At 40.3% G+C, this 15,772-nt stretch overlaps 2 protein-coding genes across 3 annotated transcripts in view; one reads left to right on the forward strand and one right to left on the reverse strand.

Moving 5' to 3' along the window:
* The window catches only part of LOC124132653 (THO complex subunit 2-like), a 69,664-nt gene extending 63,671 nt beyond the window's left edge, over window positions 1–5,993 (forward strand). Inside the window, exon 40 of the mRNA XM_048387450.1 lies at window positions 660–5,993. Coding sequence (XP_048243407.1) covers window positions 660–681 — 22 coding nt within the window. The 3' untranslated portion in view covers window positions 682–5,993. The remainder of the gene's footprint in view (window positions 1–659) is intronic.
* An 803-nt stretch (window positions 5,994–6,796) lies between these two features.
* LOC124132654 lies at window positions 6,797–14,919 on the reverse strand. 2 transcript variants are annotated; one of them, XM_046496662.2, is made up of 4 exons: window positions 14,772–14,919; window positions 14,129–14,340; window positions 7,909–8,084; window positions 6,797–7,126 (listed from the first exon to the last, which is right to left on the reverse strand). In XM_046496662.2, the coding sequence occupies exons 2-4, from the start codon at window positions 14,240–14,242 to the stop codon at window positions 7,087–7,089; spliced, it is 330 nt and encodes a 109-aa protein (XP_046352618.1). In that variant the 5' UTR covers window positions 14,243–14,340; window positions 14,772–14,919; the 3' UTR covers window positions 6,797–7,086. The 2 variants fall into 2 exon arrangements, with proteins under 2 accessions (XP_046352618.1, XP_046352619.1); XM_046496663.2 differs by having other exon boundaries at window positions 14,129–14,360; window positions 14,772–14,905.
* Window positions 14,920–15,772: the final 853 nt, after the last annotated feature.

Here is a 15,772-nt window from a genome sequence, read left to right on the forward strand (position 1 = left end):
TTTCAAATCCAAGAGTTGCTGTAACTATGATCCTTGGTATATCAGCCCCATAAGCACGCTCTTGGGTTTCACAAAAATAGTCAAAATCACTTCCTACTCTCGCCAACATGAGGTTGGTGCTCTGTGATAGTCAGAGACTATTGAGACAATTCCGGAACCCAACTCATTCTGGGCAGGGTCATATCCCTGAGGCGTGCGAGAAATGGGTTCAAATCAAAGTTCGCACCATACCCGTGTTCATCAACTTTCACCAAAATAGTAAATGTCAAAAACCTGTTACGCTTCAAGCTATTCTTCCATATCTTGCTAATATTATTGAATTATTGTTCAAAGTGGCATTAAACTGTACTCACAATTTCATTCTCCATGTGAAGATCTTCAGCAACCCATACTTGCCGTAAGAGGCGACTTTGCTTGTTGTAACAGGTGACTAACGGGATCGGGTGGTCAGGTTTGCTGACTTGGTTGATGCATGTCATCGTATCCCATGCTCATGATGTCAATCACTGGATTGTCTGGCCGAGACATGGATTATGTACAGACCACTGACATATAGCTTGAGTGTGGCATTAAACATCTAACAAACAGATGGACAAAGATCACTATTTCATTCACTCTAGATTCTTCATTGTTCTTGTATGTTTCCTTAATTCTCTCAGTTCATCTTCCAAGAAGAAATGACCTGTGATAACAGACGAGCAGAACCAAGACTCGTCGTAACAAGTTTTGTATATCTTGTACATATATACACACAAAGTATTTTATTTTTGTGTACAGACATTTCCTCTTGAGACAAGTATACCTAATTTTCTATCATCAATTGTGCCTTCATGTTTACATAGATGAAGAAAACACAGTATTAGCGAGACTGTCACAGTAGTGTGAATCTCACGACAGCAGATCAAACAGTCATTTGTCAATATAGCCATTGACTTAGATTAATTGTTACATAGTGTCACGACTTGGCTAGGTTGGTACTGCAATACTTAGTATTGGAGGAATTTGTTGTCACATGTTTCATGTCACTTTGTTTTGAGAATGGCCTGTTTGTCCGTGCACTATTTCTGATTGAGATTTGGTTGTTTCAGAATGACAAAAAATTTGGGGTGTCACAATATGCTTCGAGATGCATCTGTGAATCGTGACAACCCTTACAAATAAACTGTGAAGGATATTGGATTGCAAGATACAAATGTACTTTGACCTGAAAGAGGCCAGCTGACTTGTTCTAAGCTTTCCTGTGTTGAGCTGTAAAAGTGCTGACGCGGCATTAAACAATACTGCCCTATTCTACATGGTTGTTGATATATGCAGTCCAGGTTGTTGTGGAGTTCGGGGCAGAGAGGTGACCTGGATTCCATGAGATGTTTGCAAAGTCTGGATTAAATATTTAAGAAATGGCAATGAATGTCGAATGATGCTATAGGTGGACATTCAAATATTATCGGTAATTAATCTTAGCTGCATGCTCACGTCAGACCATGCTTTTGAATTGGTTGGGTTTTTTAACTACAACTGACAATGTGTTTTCAAGATCAATGTAAAGAAAGTTTGTTAAAATTGTGTACATAGCAAGTTTAAGAAACATCAGAAAAGGAACTTGTAGATTCAGTGGTAGTCTTTTATGTATTGAAAATATTTTAAAAAAATAATTAAGTGATACACCAAGCAACATTGATGACAATATTAGCAATTTCGATATGTTATACAGACACATATCTATTAATATGTGATATTCTGTTTATTCAGAAGTTAATGCCCATTGGCATAAAACTCTCATTTCCAAGAAAACATGTAAATATGAGACAAATTATTGGTACATCAAGATGCAAGTCCAGGCAAAACTTGCAACCTTTGCTTCAGGAGGAGGCTAAGGTAATGGCAGCATTTTAGACGAATTTATTACCATGTGCCAATCTGTAATCATCTTATTAGACATTGTTATGGGTACAAGTGGACAAAGAGGATTGAAATTTCAAGAAAGATTACTCCTAAACACAAACTGTTTATATGACTATAATTTGTCTTGGTTACAGTAAATGCACGAGTTTTATTTGCAAGAATTCATTAAATTCATGGAACTCAATGAATTACTCACTGCATTTGTTGTGTGTTGGATTCATACTTTCATTTTCATGATATTACATATTATAGAAACATCCCATTTTGATCATTGAAGAGTGACAGTGGACTAAATGCCTATCTGGTTGAACCATATGTCGTTGTGTTGTAATAACGTGAAAGGATCATCTGTGGTTTTAGTGGGACATATACATTTGTGAGTTGACTGGCATGCGTTGTCAGTAACATTTAGCCATAGAGTTCACTGTACATTGGGGAAGTAGATGGTGCTCTCACTTATCACAAAGAGAGTTCGGTTCCATTCCCATAACCATGATTTGATGTGGTTCAGATTAACTGCCAAACTTTAGTTGTAGAATTGCTGAAAACCGAAACATGATGGCCTTGTTCTTATAATGCTGTAAAGAAGCCATTGTTGGCATGGAGTCAAGATTCATAAACATTGTAGGGTTTGACTTTATTAGTTCGATCCAGCTAAAGCATTTTACTGTTTTACAAGATGCTGTTTTGAGTGGTATATGATTGCAATGATCATTAAAAAATAGCCAGTAAAGCATTCTTATACATGGTTGACCAAGTGTGCTTTGGCAACACAATTTGCTCTGCTGTGTTGTGTCCTTTAGAGATGTCAGGATCTGCTTAAGATTTGAATCCCAGATTCAGCCAGATAAGGTTCCTACTTTGTCAGCTCCATTCCTATGCTTGATGTGGTTAATACCAGTAGCTTAGTGAGCATCACTTCGTCCCTTTCTCCAATATAAAGCTGTATGTTCATTGTTACTGAAATATGTTTCAACTCAACGCCCCAACTCACTCTGTAGATAGCCAATGGCTAGCCAAGCGGAGATGCTAGCATCAGTATTGTGGACAGCCAGTTATTGTGTACACTGGTCAGTACGTATGTAATACCTTGAGTCACAAGCTCCCCCCATCTATGCTATATGAACACCACTTCTTGCCATGGTCTGCCCCTCAGGGAGATGCCACACCTCAACATGTCTCCATCCTTAAACACAGGTTTGTTATATTTTGTCAAAGGATGCTTTGATGAATGGAAAACAGGGAACACATTTGTGAGTAGACCTAAGATGGGTATCCATTTTGAAGTGTTTTGTCTATCCCTGAAAAAAAGTGTTTTTTCTGTTTCTGCAATATTAGATTGACATTTACTTCTTCAGTAATAGCTGGTTATGTCTCTGAAACCTCAATCATAAATTACTGTTATGGTTGTTATGTTTGTCCATGTAATTGATTATGGTCGATTTGTCCATTTCTGTAACAAGGTTGATATGCGTTTTATTGTTAAACATTGAATTGGTCGTAATGTGAATAATAATTCTGGTGTACATTAGACATTGAGGAGATGTAAAGCAGTAGGTGGTGTATCATTCAAGTATGCCTACCTCTTTTTGTGATGGGGTAGCCTAGTGGTTAAAGCGTTCTCTCGTCATGCCAAAAACCCGGGTTCGATTCCCCACATGGGTACAATGTGTGAAGCCCATTTGTGGTGCCCCCCGCCGTGATATTGCTGGAATATTGCTAAAAGCGGCGTAAAACCATACTCACTCACTCTTTCTGTATAAAAGGATCTAATGACGCTGCCTTACGGTAGTATGATGTAAAGCTATTGGTGCACATGATGTCAATGGTAAAAGGTTTAAAAAAAATTTCATACTTCATTTCCGATAGGGGTGGTAAGGTAGCTTTGTGGTTCAGGCTTTTGTTCATCCAACAAAGACAGGGTCAGTTCCCCATTTGGGTCTGTATGTGACATGTTACAGGGCTAGCTCACAGCTTGTGATTTTTTTCTTTTGGTGTTCTTGAACGATCCTTTAAAGTTTATTCCTCTTTTGACATGACCCAAGAAACTGGTTGGGGCATAGGTGGCCCACTTGTTTGGGCTCTGCAATTCCCTCAATCTCCTTAAATCGGATCTTAAAACTCACTACCACTTAACAAAGATCTGAGGACATCCTGTTGCGCAACAGAATGACATTTCAACCAACCAATCAATCTTTTGGCATGGAAGAATTCTAGTTTTTTGGTTGGAATCCTAGATTTTGATGCTTGGTTTGTCAGAACCAAACCTGTTTGGGTTTCTCCAAAGTGGTAAGCTTCCAAGACATGTCAGTTTGGGATTCCCTCTTTCATAGAGCTGACATGCTGTAAAATATTTAAACAATGTTCAAAGTTTCAGTAAACTCAATTCTCTTAATCACTCATTCTAAGACTGGTCTTTGACAGGGTCACTTTCTCTCATCATGATGTATCTATTTAGGTTTAGGTGAAATCTCTAACTTTATGGAAAGGATTCATTCAAGGATGACTGTTTTATCATTTCATTGACAGTTATGAATTTTTACGTCTTTATCAAGTTATCTTTTCATTGACATTATTATATCTTCATACAGAATACCTCATGAACATTTCATATGTATGTTTAGTTAATTCTCTTGAAGAAATATCATTTTTTACTTTGATAAGTGTATCCTATGTGTTATTTTATTGTCAGGATGGGAGGTATCCACAGTGCTATGATCACTGTCAAACTAGTAACACTTATCACCGAACAATGTGCCATATAATGTTTTGATGAGACAGAAAGAGGGGGATGTTATACAGTTTTTAGAAATGTTAGAGCTGAATAGATAAATTGAATAGAAAAATGAATTATTGACTTAAAAAGACAGGAAATTATATTTCTTGATTTATTGTTTACATAATTCAAGTACACTGCCAATTGTTCTTGAAATATTCAATAATTTGAACTGTACGAAGTTCACTCCTATTTCTTCTATTGCTTACAATTTACAGACTGTTTCCATTTTGTTTTTCAAGTTGCATTTTCAGTCAGTTTTCAATACATATTTCTGTTTTAACCTTGTCTAGGTGCAGTGAAAACCTGAAACTTACATTAGAACTTGGTGAATGTGTGTGAATAATATGAATGCTCATCAGTTGGTTTGTAAGACTTTGTGAAGTCGTTCCGGATATTTTTGTTGACCTGCTTTGACATGGGTATGTGTCAAGTACTTAAGACACAGTGAACAAGCAATATTAAGAAGGCGAAATATACACCTGGAAAATAATTAAGCACTATTTATTTCCATATCAATAGACATGCATTTTTTAAGAATGTATCCTGCATTTAATTTTGACAAAACACATTGACTTTTGTGTTTATGGTCACTGTATGGTTACTGTAATTGATTATGTTATTTCATGTTTGGTAACAGCAAAGTGTCTTTCAGTGCTACCTCTGTATCTTTCTATTACATGTATATGATGTGAACTTGTATTTGCAACCATGTGGAGAAAACGGTATTCTTGTACCACCTTTTCTTCAGGAAGCAGTGGTATGTTAGATAATTATTAAAGTTATATCAATGTCATGTGTACTTATTACCAAAATAACTACGATCCAAAATTTAGGGATATATGAAGATATATATGTTTAATTTTTCTAGGTGTATATTTGATATGTCATTCATCTCAGGAACCATTGAAGGGAAGGTAATGACATTATTTACACTCTGTTAATTCAAAGAAGTGAACTTAGTGGATTTGAAGACTTCCGAAATTTATCAATATTATTACATGTCAGTTACCAATTGAAAAAAGTCATTGGTTACTTGTGAACAAAAAATGTGTTTTAGATTTTGATAATATTGTGACAGTAATAGGAAGTCTTCAGTTACAAGATACCCTATTTGGTTCCTTGAGCTTCAGTGCCAGTGATGGCAGGAGTAATGCAGCTCAGCTGTTTGAGAGTGTTGAACCCTCACATGTGAGGGGTGCTTGTACTGTCTGTCAGCTGTCCAAGTAATGTCATTTGTACATTGCTTCAGAAACACCTATACTACTCAATGTGTTCATACATTTTATGAATTGTAATTAAACTTTGTACAGAAGTTGATTTGTCTGTTTTCTGTTAAGATATGCATGAAGTTATGAAAGTTCCTGGGTTAGACCCTTGCCAGTGTTTGTGGGATAAAAGTCAAGAAGCTGCACCACTTTGGACTTCCCTCACCTATTAAGACCAGACTTTATAATACTTGGTATGTAATCTGTCAACTCAAAAAATTCAAATGTGAAACAAATATTGCTGACGAAAGGTGACTTCGCACAACTATATTTTGCCGATTTATTTTTACAAACATGAGTTTGCATGTATGAACACTGAGCAAAACAGTTTGCAAACTAGTTTGTAAAGTTTGACAATCTTGACGAGAAAAAGACTTGGTCTATTTTTAGAAATGTTTTGCCAAACATTTTAGTGTTTTCGAACTTAATTTTGACTTGTGAATGGTTGTCAAACATATTGGTTGACAACATTCTATCTGTGTAGATAACACATGATGCTACAAAGTGGCATCAACATTTAAGAGAATAGAAAGGGGCGACTTAAGTAACACATATTTGTCTCATGTAAACATAAGTTGTCAAACCATTTGAAGTTTGCCTGGTCTTGAAGCCGCCTTCAGAGAAAATTTAATCTTTCCTCCAACACCAAGCAGCTGATAAGACATAAACAGGCAGACACCACAGGAATCTGAAGATCTGATTAGAATAAGGAAATAAAAACATATCTTTCTTTTAACTGTCAAACTTCTCATATAAAATACATAAATAGACTTTGTCATTTGAATGTGAACTTCAGATTTCTGTGTTGAAACTCCATACAAACCATTGTCAACTGACATTCAATGTTTCAAATATGAATATAGTTTTATTTCATTACACAGTACACAGCTTTTTATAAGTATATTGAATTTTCAGAATACTGATAGACACTAAATTACATTTCAGCTGAGAAAATCTACATCCTTGAATAAGTGCTTAAAACCTCAGATTTGATTGCACTGAAACAATCTTATTTTCTTTAAGATAGATCACTTTATGGACAGTTTCAAAGTTATTAAGGTAAGCTGATATGCAGCATCAGAATATAACACCACTTTGGGTGGGAAATTCTTTGATGTGTTGATACATGTGATGTATTCCTCATGTGCATTTCCGTGTATCGAAGAACAGCACCAGTATCCTGCAAGGACATGATGGGTACAGTGAGTGAGTGAGTGAGTGAGTGAATAACATGAAGCACTGCAGTCAGTTATGTTCCAGCTCATGTATATCATGGCATCCTTGAATTAGTGTGACCAGACCATTGTGTGGCAAAGAAACAATTCACACCATGACCTGCTGTCGGCCAAGCTGCCAGGCCTGACTACCTGGTCCTCTTTAGCTGACAAGCATGGGATATGGAGACAACTGTTTACCTATTTCTTAAATCGCCCACCTTTCCTCAGGGACATTAAGCCCTGAAGCTGACCTGGCAATTTGTGTTGTCCAGAGACACCTGGCCCTGGTCTAAAACTAACAAGCTCACCTGTACTGGAGGCTTTCTGCCCTGTTTGCAGTTGAACTAGAAACATGCTCACCTGTTATGGTTGCTGCCATGCCTGCAGTTGATAGCAACAAGCTCACCTGTTCTCACGGTTGCTGCCATGCCTGCAGTTGATAGCAACAAGCTCACCTGTTCTCACGGTTGCTGCCATGCTTGCAGTTGACCTTGTAACAAGCTCACCTCTGCTCAATGCCCTGCCCTGCCTGCAGTTGATTTAGCAACAAGCTCACCTGCACTGACCTGCTTGCTTGTCCTCGAGGGTACTGCCCTGACCTTCCTGCAGTTGATATAGCAACAAGCTCACCTGTTCTCAACAGTGCTGCGCTGACCTGCTTGCAGTTGACCTTGCAACATAGATGTAACTCCTTGCTCTCAAGGACACTGCCCTGAACTCCAGTTCACCCAGCATTATAGCTCACCTGTCCTCAGGTATCCTGATCTGAGCTGAAATAAACTTGGCGATATCTGTGGCCAGCTCTGGTTTGTGCTCCTGACTGGCCCGGTTACTGTTGTGGTGGAGGTCAATGTTCATCATGGGGGCAGTGGATCCAGCTCGCATCATCTGGGCCTCTAAGTGGAGCTCCAGGGTCACATTCTAAACAAACAGTGGATCATGTCAAGAAGGTTCTGAGACCACAGACCGCCTCCATGGTCTCGTGGTATAGCGTCTGCCAGGAGGGCGGAAGGCCAGTGGTTCGATCCCCGGTCGCGTCATACCAAAAGACGTTAAAAGATGATACGTGTTACCCTTCTTGGAGCTCGGCATTAAGGGGCTAAAACAAGGACTGGACGGCTCGGAGTCAGTATACTGTGTCTGAGTGGGGTGTTCATTCGGCATGGTATCTCAGTGGGCTATCACTATAAATCAGGATCAGTCAGGACTAGTACAAGCACACGCACACACACACACACACACACACACACACACGAGGTGTAAGAGGTGTACATCTTCATGCAAGCTAATTGATAAGGGATAGTGACCCAGTGGTCTAAGGTAACTGCAAAGAGTTGTGTCCCTTGTCTGCCAGGATGCGCTTATTGCTGGTTTCCAAATTAGCCCCGATTATGGCCCGTGTGTTCTGTCGGCTCCAGCATACACATACGTCACTCTAGTATATGGTAAACATCTATCACACATTAAACACTGCCCATGCACCGTTGTATGACAATGAATAAATGGCACACATTATTCAACAACAGACTATGAGGGAAGTAAAACTGCTTTGGTGTCCCCTTACACCACACTTGTATTTGATACGGGTTTTACTGTTGTGTTTTGGACCTGAAGTTTGCACCTAAGAAGATCCTTGTAAAATGGGTCTTCATCAACCCATGGTTGTCGTGTGAGGCGACTAGCGGGATAAGAGTGTCAGGCTCGCTGACTTGGTTGATGCATGTCATCGTATCCCAAATGCGTGGATTAATGTTCATGATATCAATCACTGGATTGTCTGGTCCAGACTTGATTATTGACAGACCGCCGTCATATAGCTGGAATATTGCATCTTCCCATAGCAAGAGAGTTAACTGGCTATAAAAGTCCAGTTTACGTGGAAACTGGCCTTCAAAAGTCAGTTAACTCTCTTGTTTCGGGAAGATTGGAATATTGCTGAGTGTGGCGTAAAACAAACAGGGCTGTGTTACGGCGATTTTTTTCAGTCTGACGTTTTGATAACGTTTGTAAATTGTTTGGTCACATTTCATGGTGTGAATCTTCTTTTTGACCGGCAGTTTACGTTGACAACATAGATGTTGTTTCTTATCACCGATCCATAATGTTTAGAAAATCGGCATGAGAAACAATAACTATATTTATGTCTCCTGTGATCATCCAGCTATGTGACGTGTGAAAAAAATAAAATTTAAGAAAAAAATCCCTGTGGTTCATGAAAACCGCTGCTGCAGTCATGAAGTGGTTGCACGTCACGAACATAGCCCTGAGTTACTGTTCTATTACGTACTTGTGTGTGATTAGCATGTATCTCATTCGTTTCACACACATGCATTGTCAGGCTCAGATTATCGGGTGTAAACGAACTGTACACAAATCACCAAACCATTACCGGCCCCTGATAAGATGGGCCACCATGCCACTATCTTACACAGCCTTGGAAAGCCAAGCAGGCAGACAGTCGTAGTACCGTATTCACCGTAAAAGCGATTGCGAACAAACTTAGTTCAAACGTCGAGGAAACTAAACCTTTTTTGATAAATGCTCCTGGGAAATGATATGACATTTCTACACTGCTATGTTTTCTGCAAAGACATCTGTAACATACACATCAAAATAAGGAATGTTGTTTAAATGTGCGGGCCTTGTAGGGTGGGGGTGGGGGTGGGGGTGGGGGGTAGCATAGTGGTTAAAGTGTTCTCTCGTCACGCTGAAGGCCCGGGTTCAATTCCCCGAATGGGTACAATGTGTGAAGCCCATATCTGGTGTTCCTCGCTGTGGTATGCTTGAATATTGCTTAAAGCGGCGTAAAATCCAACTCACTCATTCACCTTAGTGTTCGGTCAACCTAGGACGTTGATCATGCTTTCAGCCACTAGTTTACCTGACCCATATTACAAGCCGCCGTGACATATACTGCCGGGCAAAAGAAAGTATACACTTGACAATTTGATTGAACCAAACAATTATAAACGTTACTAGGCTGAAAACAGTCGCATTAGTGAGATACTCATTGATAAATGCATGTAATATCGCCTGTTACCCGAATCAAACACATCACCATCGAATAACAATTTCTTGTTTTAGCATCTTTAGCCACCATCAGACGTGGGTGTATGCTTTCTTTTGTCCGGTAGTTTAGTTGGCATATTGCATTGGCTAAAACAACAAACTCTGCGGGTTTATAAGCAGGCATACGGTACCGGTCACCAGTTGTTATGGGAGCCGTGATATGTTATAATCCCTATGTGCGACATGAACTTGATATACGTCCAACTACCAAGAATGACATATTGATAAACCAGGCGCTCCACACAGCAGAATAATACAGTTACTGACTTAACCAATGCATAGAATGTTGTCGACGGTACTGACGGATAAACTACCAGCTCAACAGTAGCGAATAGTGATATAGTCGCAGGGATTATTACTGCCAGAATGTAGTCGACCTGAATGAACACGAAGGACATTGTATACGAGAGTGGGATATCCACTGTATTGCAGTCTTTGAGTGGGATCTTGCTATAGAGGGAATTTCACCCGAGTTTCTTTTGATATTAAATATATCAACACGAGTTTATAAAAGGCTTAGCTATTTTGGTTTATAACAAAGCTTCTGTTTATCATCCTAAATTATTCTTCCAACTTCTGCAGCTTGTAACCAGTGCCTTGAGTGTAAAAGGTGCTAACCAGCGTCAGTGGCAGAGGGATTTAATAGTCACGGATTTCAGTCATTGTGACGTCATGGTAACGATGACGTCACAATAGTCTGCAAAGCATAGTGATGCAATTTCATTGTAGCGATATCTCCCAAGGCTCGCTAAATACAATGTTTATTCCTAATACAGGATATTTACCACCCCCAAACACACAAGCGTGATAACCTCTTTATCATATAATGTCATTCTTTAATTCTGTGCTTCAAAATCGCTTTCCTCTCTCTCACAAACATTACCGAAACATTGCGAGTTTTCCTGGAATGCGCGCATTAATATTTATTACGTCACAGGGTAAGTGATGTGTCAGTCGGACAGGGACAGTAGCCAATATAGTTCCAACTGAAATCTCTTTCTTATACCGTGGCGAAGCAACATATGCGCAAAACAACAATTGTTCTTAATTGCCTTTCGCGGCAATCCATCGGTCTGTCCGCTAGAGTAACTGCCCTTTGTCATAGGGTAGCTACTCTAATCCTAGTCTATGAGACGTCACGGCCACGGTCAGACGTTGTTGACAGTCGGTCTGTCCTATCATAACGTTAAGAAGTGTAGTCAGATGTACACACAGCGACAAAACCAAACAAGGTAACAATTCAAGCATATTTCGGCCAAATCCAACTATTTTAATTTGTGGAGAAAGGTTCAAGCCGAGAGGTCTACAAGTACAGATATGGCTACTGATCCCGCTTGGCTTGGCCTGGAGCCCTCGCAAAATTGTGTCGAAGTTTATATCTCCAAAGTTGCCCAAACTTATAAAATGCCTTAGCTACGTTACAGTTAGACACTGATTTTCAGTATATTAGACTGTTCTTTTGATAATGAAAGCAAATATCTCTGTAGTTTATCCAGATTCCCGATGGTGACGTCGTGTCTAGTGTGACGTCATTCCGACACTGTTGTCTCGCGACGTGATGTTTGTTTGTATAGTTTGTTTGTTTATTGTTTAACGCCGCACTCAGCAATATTCCAGCTATATCACGGCGGTCTGTAAATAATCACGTCTGGACCAGACAATCCAGTGATTGACATCATAAGCATCGATCTACGCAATTGGGATACGACGACAAGCATCAACCAAGTCAGCAAGCAAGACCACCCGATCCCGTTAGTCGCCTCTTACGACAAGCATCAACCAAGTCAGCAAGCAAGACCACCCGATCCCGTTAGTCGGGTGGTCTTGCTTGCTGACTTGGTTGATGATTGTCATCGTATCCCAATTGACGATATATGACCCTTGGGCACATATGATTTTAATTAACCCCGATAGTAGATGTTTGCCCTCGTAGGTAATAAATACAGAATACTACTTTCATTTTCGTTAGATACCATTTTTTACGAAACGAGTGGACTTTCTATGGCATCTGACCGAGCGAAAGCCTATATTTAGGCACTGGTATTTAATTTACGACAGCTTGCAGCGGAGCAAACGACTACCATTGTCGGAGTAAGACTGCTGAATTGGCAGAACTACCACTCATCTTTCTTTGGCAATTAATACTCAAGTTTTATTGATATTAAACTAACATTTTGCAGGTTTCACAAAGAACACAGCATGTACAGTTGCCATCACTTTGAGTTATCAAGTGGTTGTCTGTTACACTTATAATGTTTTCACACGGCAATACATTTTCATATCTCTTAGTTATATAGGGCGATGGGGTAGCCTAGTGGTTAAAGCGTTCGCTCGTCACCCCGAGGACCCGGTTTCGATTCCCGACATGGGTACAATGTGTGAAGCCCATCTTTGATGTTCCCGTTGTGATATTGCTGAAACATTGCTGAAGGCGGCGTAAAACCATACTCACTCACTCTTAGTTCGACCCAGTTTTTCCAGCGTTCGAAACCAGTTCTAATTGTCTATACTTCATTGGTTTCGCTGGTGTGGCACAGGATCAAATGACTAATATGTCTCTTTGTGGACACAGTATTATCACTTGATGACAACTAAAGGTGTTATATGTACATGCTGTATTCTTCCCTGCAAAATGTTGGTTTAACATCAATAAAATTTGTATGTTTATAAATACTCCAAGACAAAACTTCTTCACACATATTCAAAACAAAATGTACTATAAACAAGGGTTAAAGGCACAGTCTCCTGGTCGCACAATGTTATATTGACGGTACCTGATGGAACTGCTTGTTAACAGCAGTATTGGCCACAGTGAATGAGTGAGTGAGTATGGTTTTACGCCGCTTTTAGCAATATTCCAGCAATATCACGGCGGGGGACACCAGAAATGGGCTTCACACATTGTACCCATGTCGGGAACCAAACCCGGATCTTCGCAGTGACGAGCGAACGCTTTAACCACTAGGCTACCCGACCGCCCCTATTGGCCACAGTGATTAACTCAGATCTCACAACACAGATAACCTTGTGTGAACCGCTGAGCGTGTTTACCACGTGCACCTAAATGTTCAGTGAAGCCTACTGTGATCTACTCACCGATGAACGACTTAACTTAGATCTACACTGATCAACCTTGATTGAATATGCTTATAGTAGTTATAACCCTTGTCCGAATACTGTTCGTTCTTGACCTTATATTGCCGTGCCTGTGGGATTCAGCACAGCCGTAAACTCCAAGATCGGCATCACTATAGTCTTTCCTCTTACATCACGCTTACTCGTGAATTAGGGGCGGTCGGGTAGCCTAGTGGTTAAAGCGTTCGCTCGACACGCCGAAGACCCGGGTTCGATTCCCGACATGGGTACAATGCCCATTTCTGGTGTCCCCCGCCGTGATATTGCTGGAATATTGCTAAAAGCGGCGTAAAACCATACTCACTCACTACTCGTTTAATAGGTAAAATACTGTTCAAAGCGCCGTTCTTGACCACCTTTGACCAACTATTAATGTTGATTGACTATTAACGAGTAATGACATTGATTCGCTATTGATGAGAAAGAATTCCGTGTATGGAGAAAGAACTATACAAAATTGCGAAACGGTTTAGATAAGCACTCAACATGGCTTACATTTGCATTACCTATTTTAGTATATAATACTGTGCTTACCCAGCATTGGTCTACATTAACAAGGGGCAAATGTGTAGCAATTGGCTATGCAGAGTTGCGTCGCTTTGGGCTTGCCAGGATTCGATGATCAAACCCGCCGTTATATACACCCTTGGTTATAACAGTCACGTCAAATCCTGACACTTAATATGATATTACTGAAAAATTTATTTTCGGGCGTACACCCCACTCACTCACAGTTTAGGTCAGTTTCTGCTATGGCTTACCTTGGTCTCAATACTGAAGGTTTTGCTCAAATATTCCGTCAACTTGCTGAGGAACTCCTTTTGAATAGACTTGGTATGGACGTTTGTTCTCATTACCATGGCAACAGCCGACATATTGCTAGTTGACGTCGAACACTGGTTTGCGGCTCCGGGAGGGAAGGGAATTGTAAACTGGATGATTCACACACCGGGCGCCAGATCACGCCGTTGACCTCCGTGACAACGATGCAAACAGAAAGAATGTCGTCAACGTCAACCACGAGATATGTCGCAGTGATTGATTGATATTGATATATTTAACAACTATAATGTCGTGGTCGTGTTTGATTAGTACATAGAAGTCTGTCACCTTAAAATAAATCCGAACGTAAATATTGCCTTGAGACCCAGCTGATTCTCTCCTTCAGAAATGAGCTTTATAATCTCGTTTGTATTGAACAGATCCGAGCCTCATTGGAATTTTCGTTGCGTGAGTAGCTAAAGAAACTTAAGGAGTTTATAGAGTCATTTCGTCTTATCGGAAATTAGCAATGTCATAGGAATTGCTGTGATTTTAGTTCTTCACTAAATACACTTATTCCACAATCATGAAAGATCACCCCAACCGCTGATTATTGATCTGTTAAATCCGAAAATCTCTCACCATGAAGTAACGGTACTTGTCTTGTATACAGGTGGTATCCCATTCAACGGTACACCACGACCAGGCTGTTCTACTTCACCCGTGTTCTGACACGGAGGGGCATAAACCGCCTGGGTCTTTAGATGTGTCACGTGACAAGAAAGCCTGCACGAACGTCTCGTGTCATGTAGATCACATAGGTAAACTTGGAGTAGCCAGGAACGCTGCTACCTGAGACGGGCCTTGCACCTGTTCGTTACAGGGTACATGTGGGGAGCGTCTCAATATTTTGAAATCAATTTTGCCAGTTTGTTAACGTCACTGTAGGGTTTAATTTAAAATATGACAATCAATGACCACTTGCTCATTTACAAGATATGTTGTTGCTATATGGTTGCTAAATTCTTTTAAGCCGCAGTCAGCAATATTTCAGCTATACACGGCGGATTGGAAATACTAGAGTGAGTGAGTCGGGTTTATCGCTGTTTTGAAAAGTATTCCAGTTGTGTCATGGCGGATGCAGGTCACTAACGTTTACCACGGACCACTCACTCACCCAGCCACTCACTCACTTACTCACCCACCCAGTCACTCACTCACTCAAACCAACCAACCAAACAACGATGGGTATGGCGATGAAAACCCTATAAACATAGTCGGGACGAACCGGGATTCGAACTTACAATCATAGGTTTCTGGCGTGCCAAAGTGACTCTGCACTGCGTATTGCTGCGCCTTAGACGACTGGGCCACCCGTTCTGCCTGCACAGATTCGAATATGGATTAGTTCACTTCACCAGTGGTTTCATGGGAATTCCCACGAGGTAGTTGTGTTATTTGAAGAAGTTCAAAATACATACTGCTGCTCGTTGTTTCTTTCTGAATGTGAAGCATTATTCACCCGTTTGTGAAGCATTACACACCCGTTTCGAGCATTATTCACCCACAGTGAAGCATTATTCACCCGCCCTTGTAGCATTGTATATCCGTTTGTGAAGCATTATTCACCTGCCCTTGCAGCA

Source organism: Haliotis rufescens, unplaced genomic scaffold (assembly GCF_023055435.1).
Source record: "Haliotis rufescens isolate VD_foot unplaced genomic scaffold, xgHalRufe1.0.p SCAF_7, whole genome shotgun sequence".
NCBI classification, from domain to species: domain Eukaryota; kingdom Metazoa; phylum Mollusca; class Gastropoda; order Lepetellida; family Haliotidae; genus Haliotis; species Haliotis rufescens.

Coding starts and splice junctions, on each gene's coding strand:
- LOC124132654 (XM_046496662.2), bottom strand. CDS start 14,242: ATGTCGGCTGTTGCCATGGTAATGAGAACAAACGTCCATACCAAGTCT. Junction 8,085..14,128: donor CCTTCAGTATTGAGACCAAG/GTAAGCCATAGC, acceptor CTGTTTGTTTAG/AATGTGACCCTGGAGCTCCA. Junction 7,127..7,908: donor ATCAGGATACCTGAGGACAG/GTGAGCTATAAT, acceptor ATGTCCTTGCAG/GATACTGGTGCTGTTCTTCG.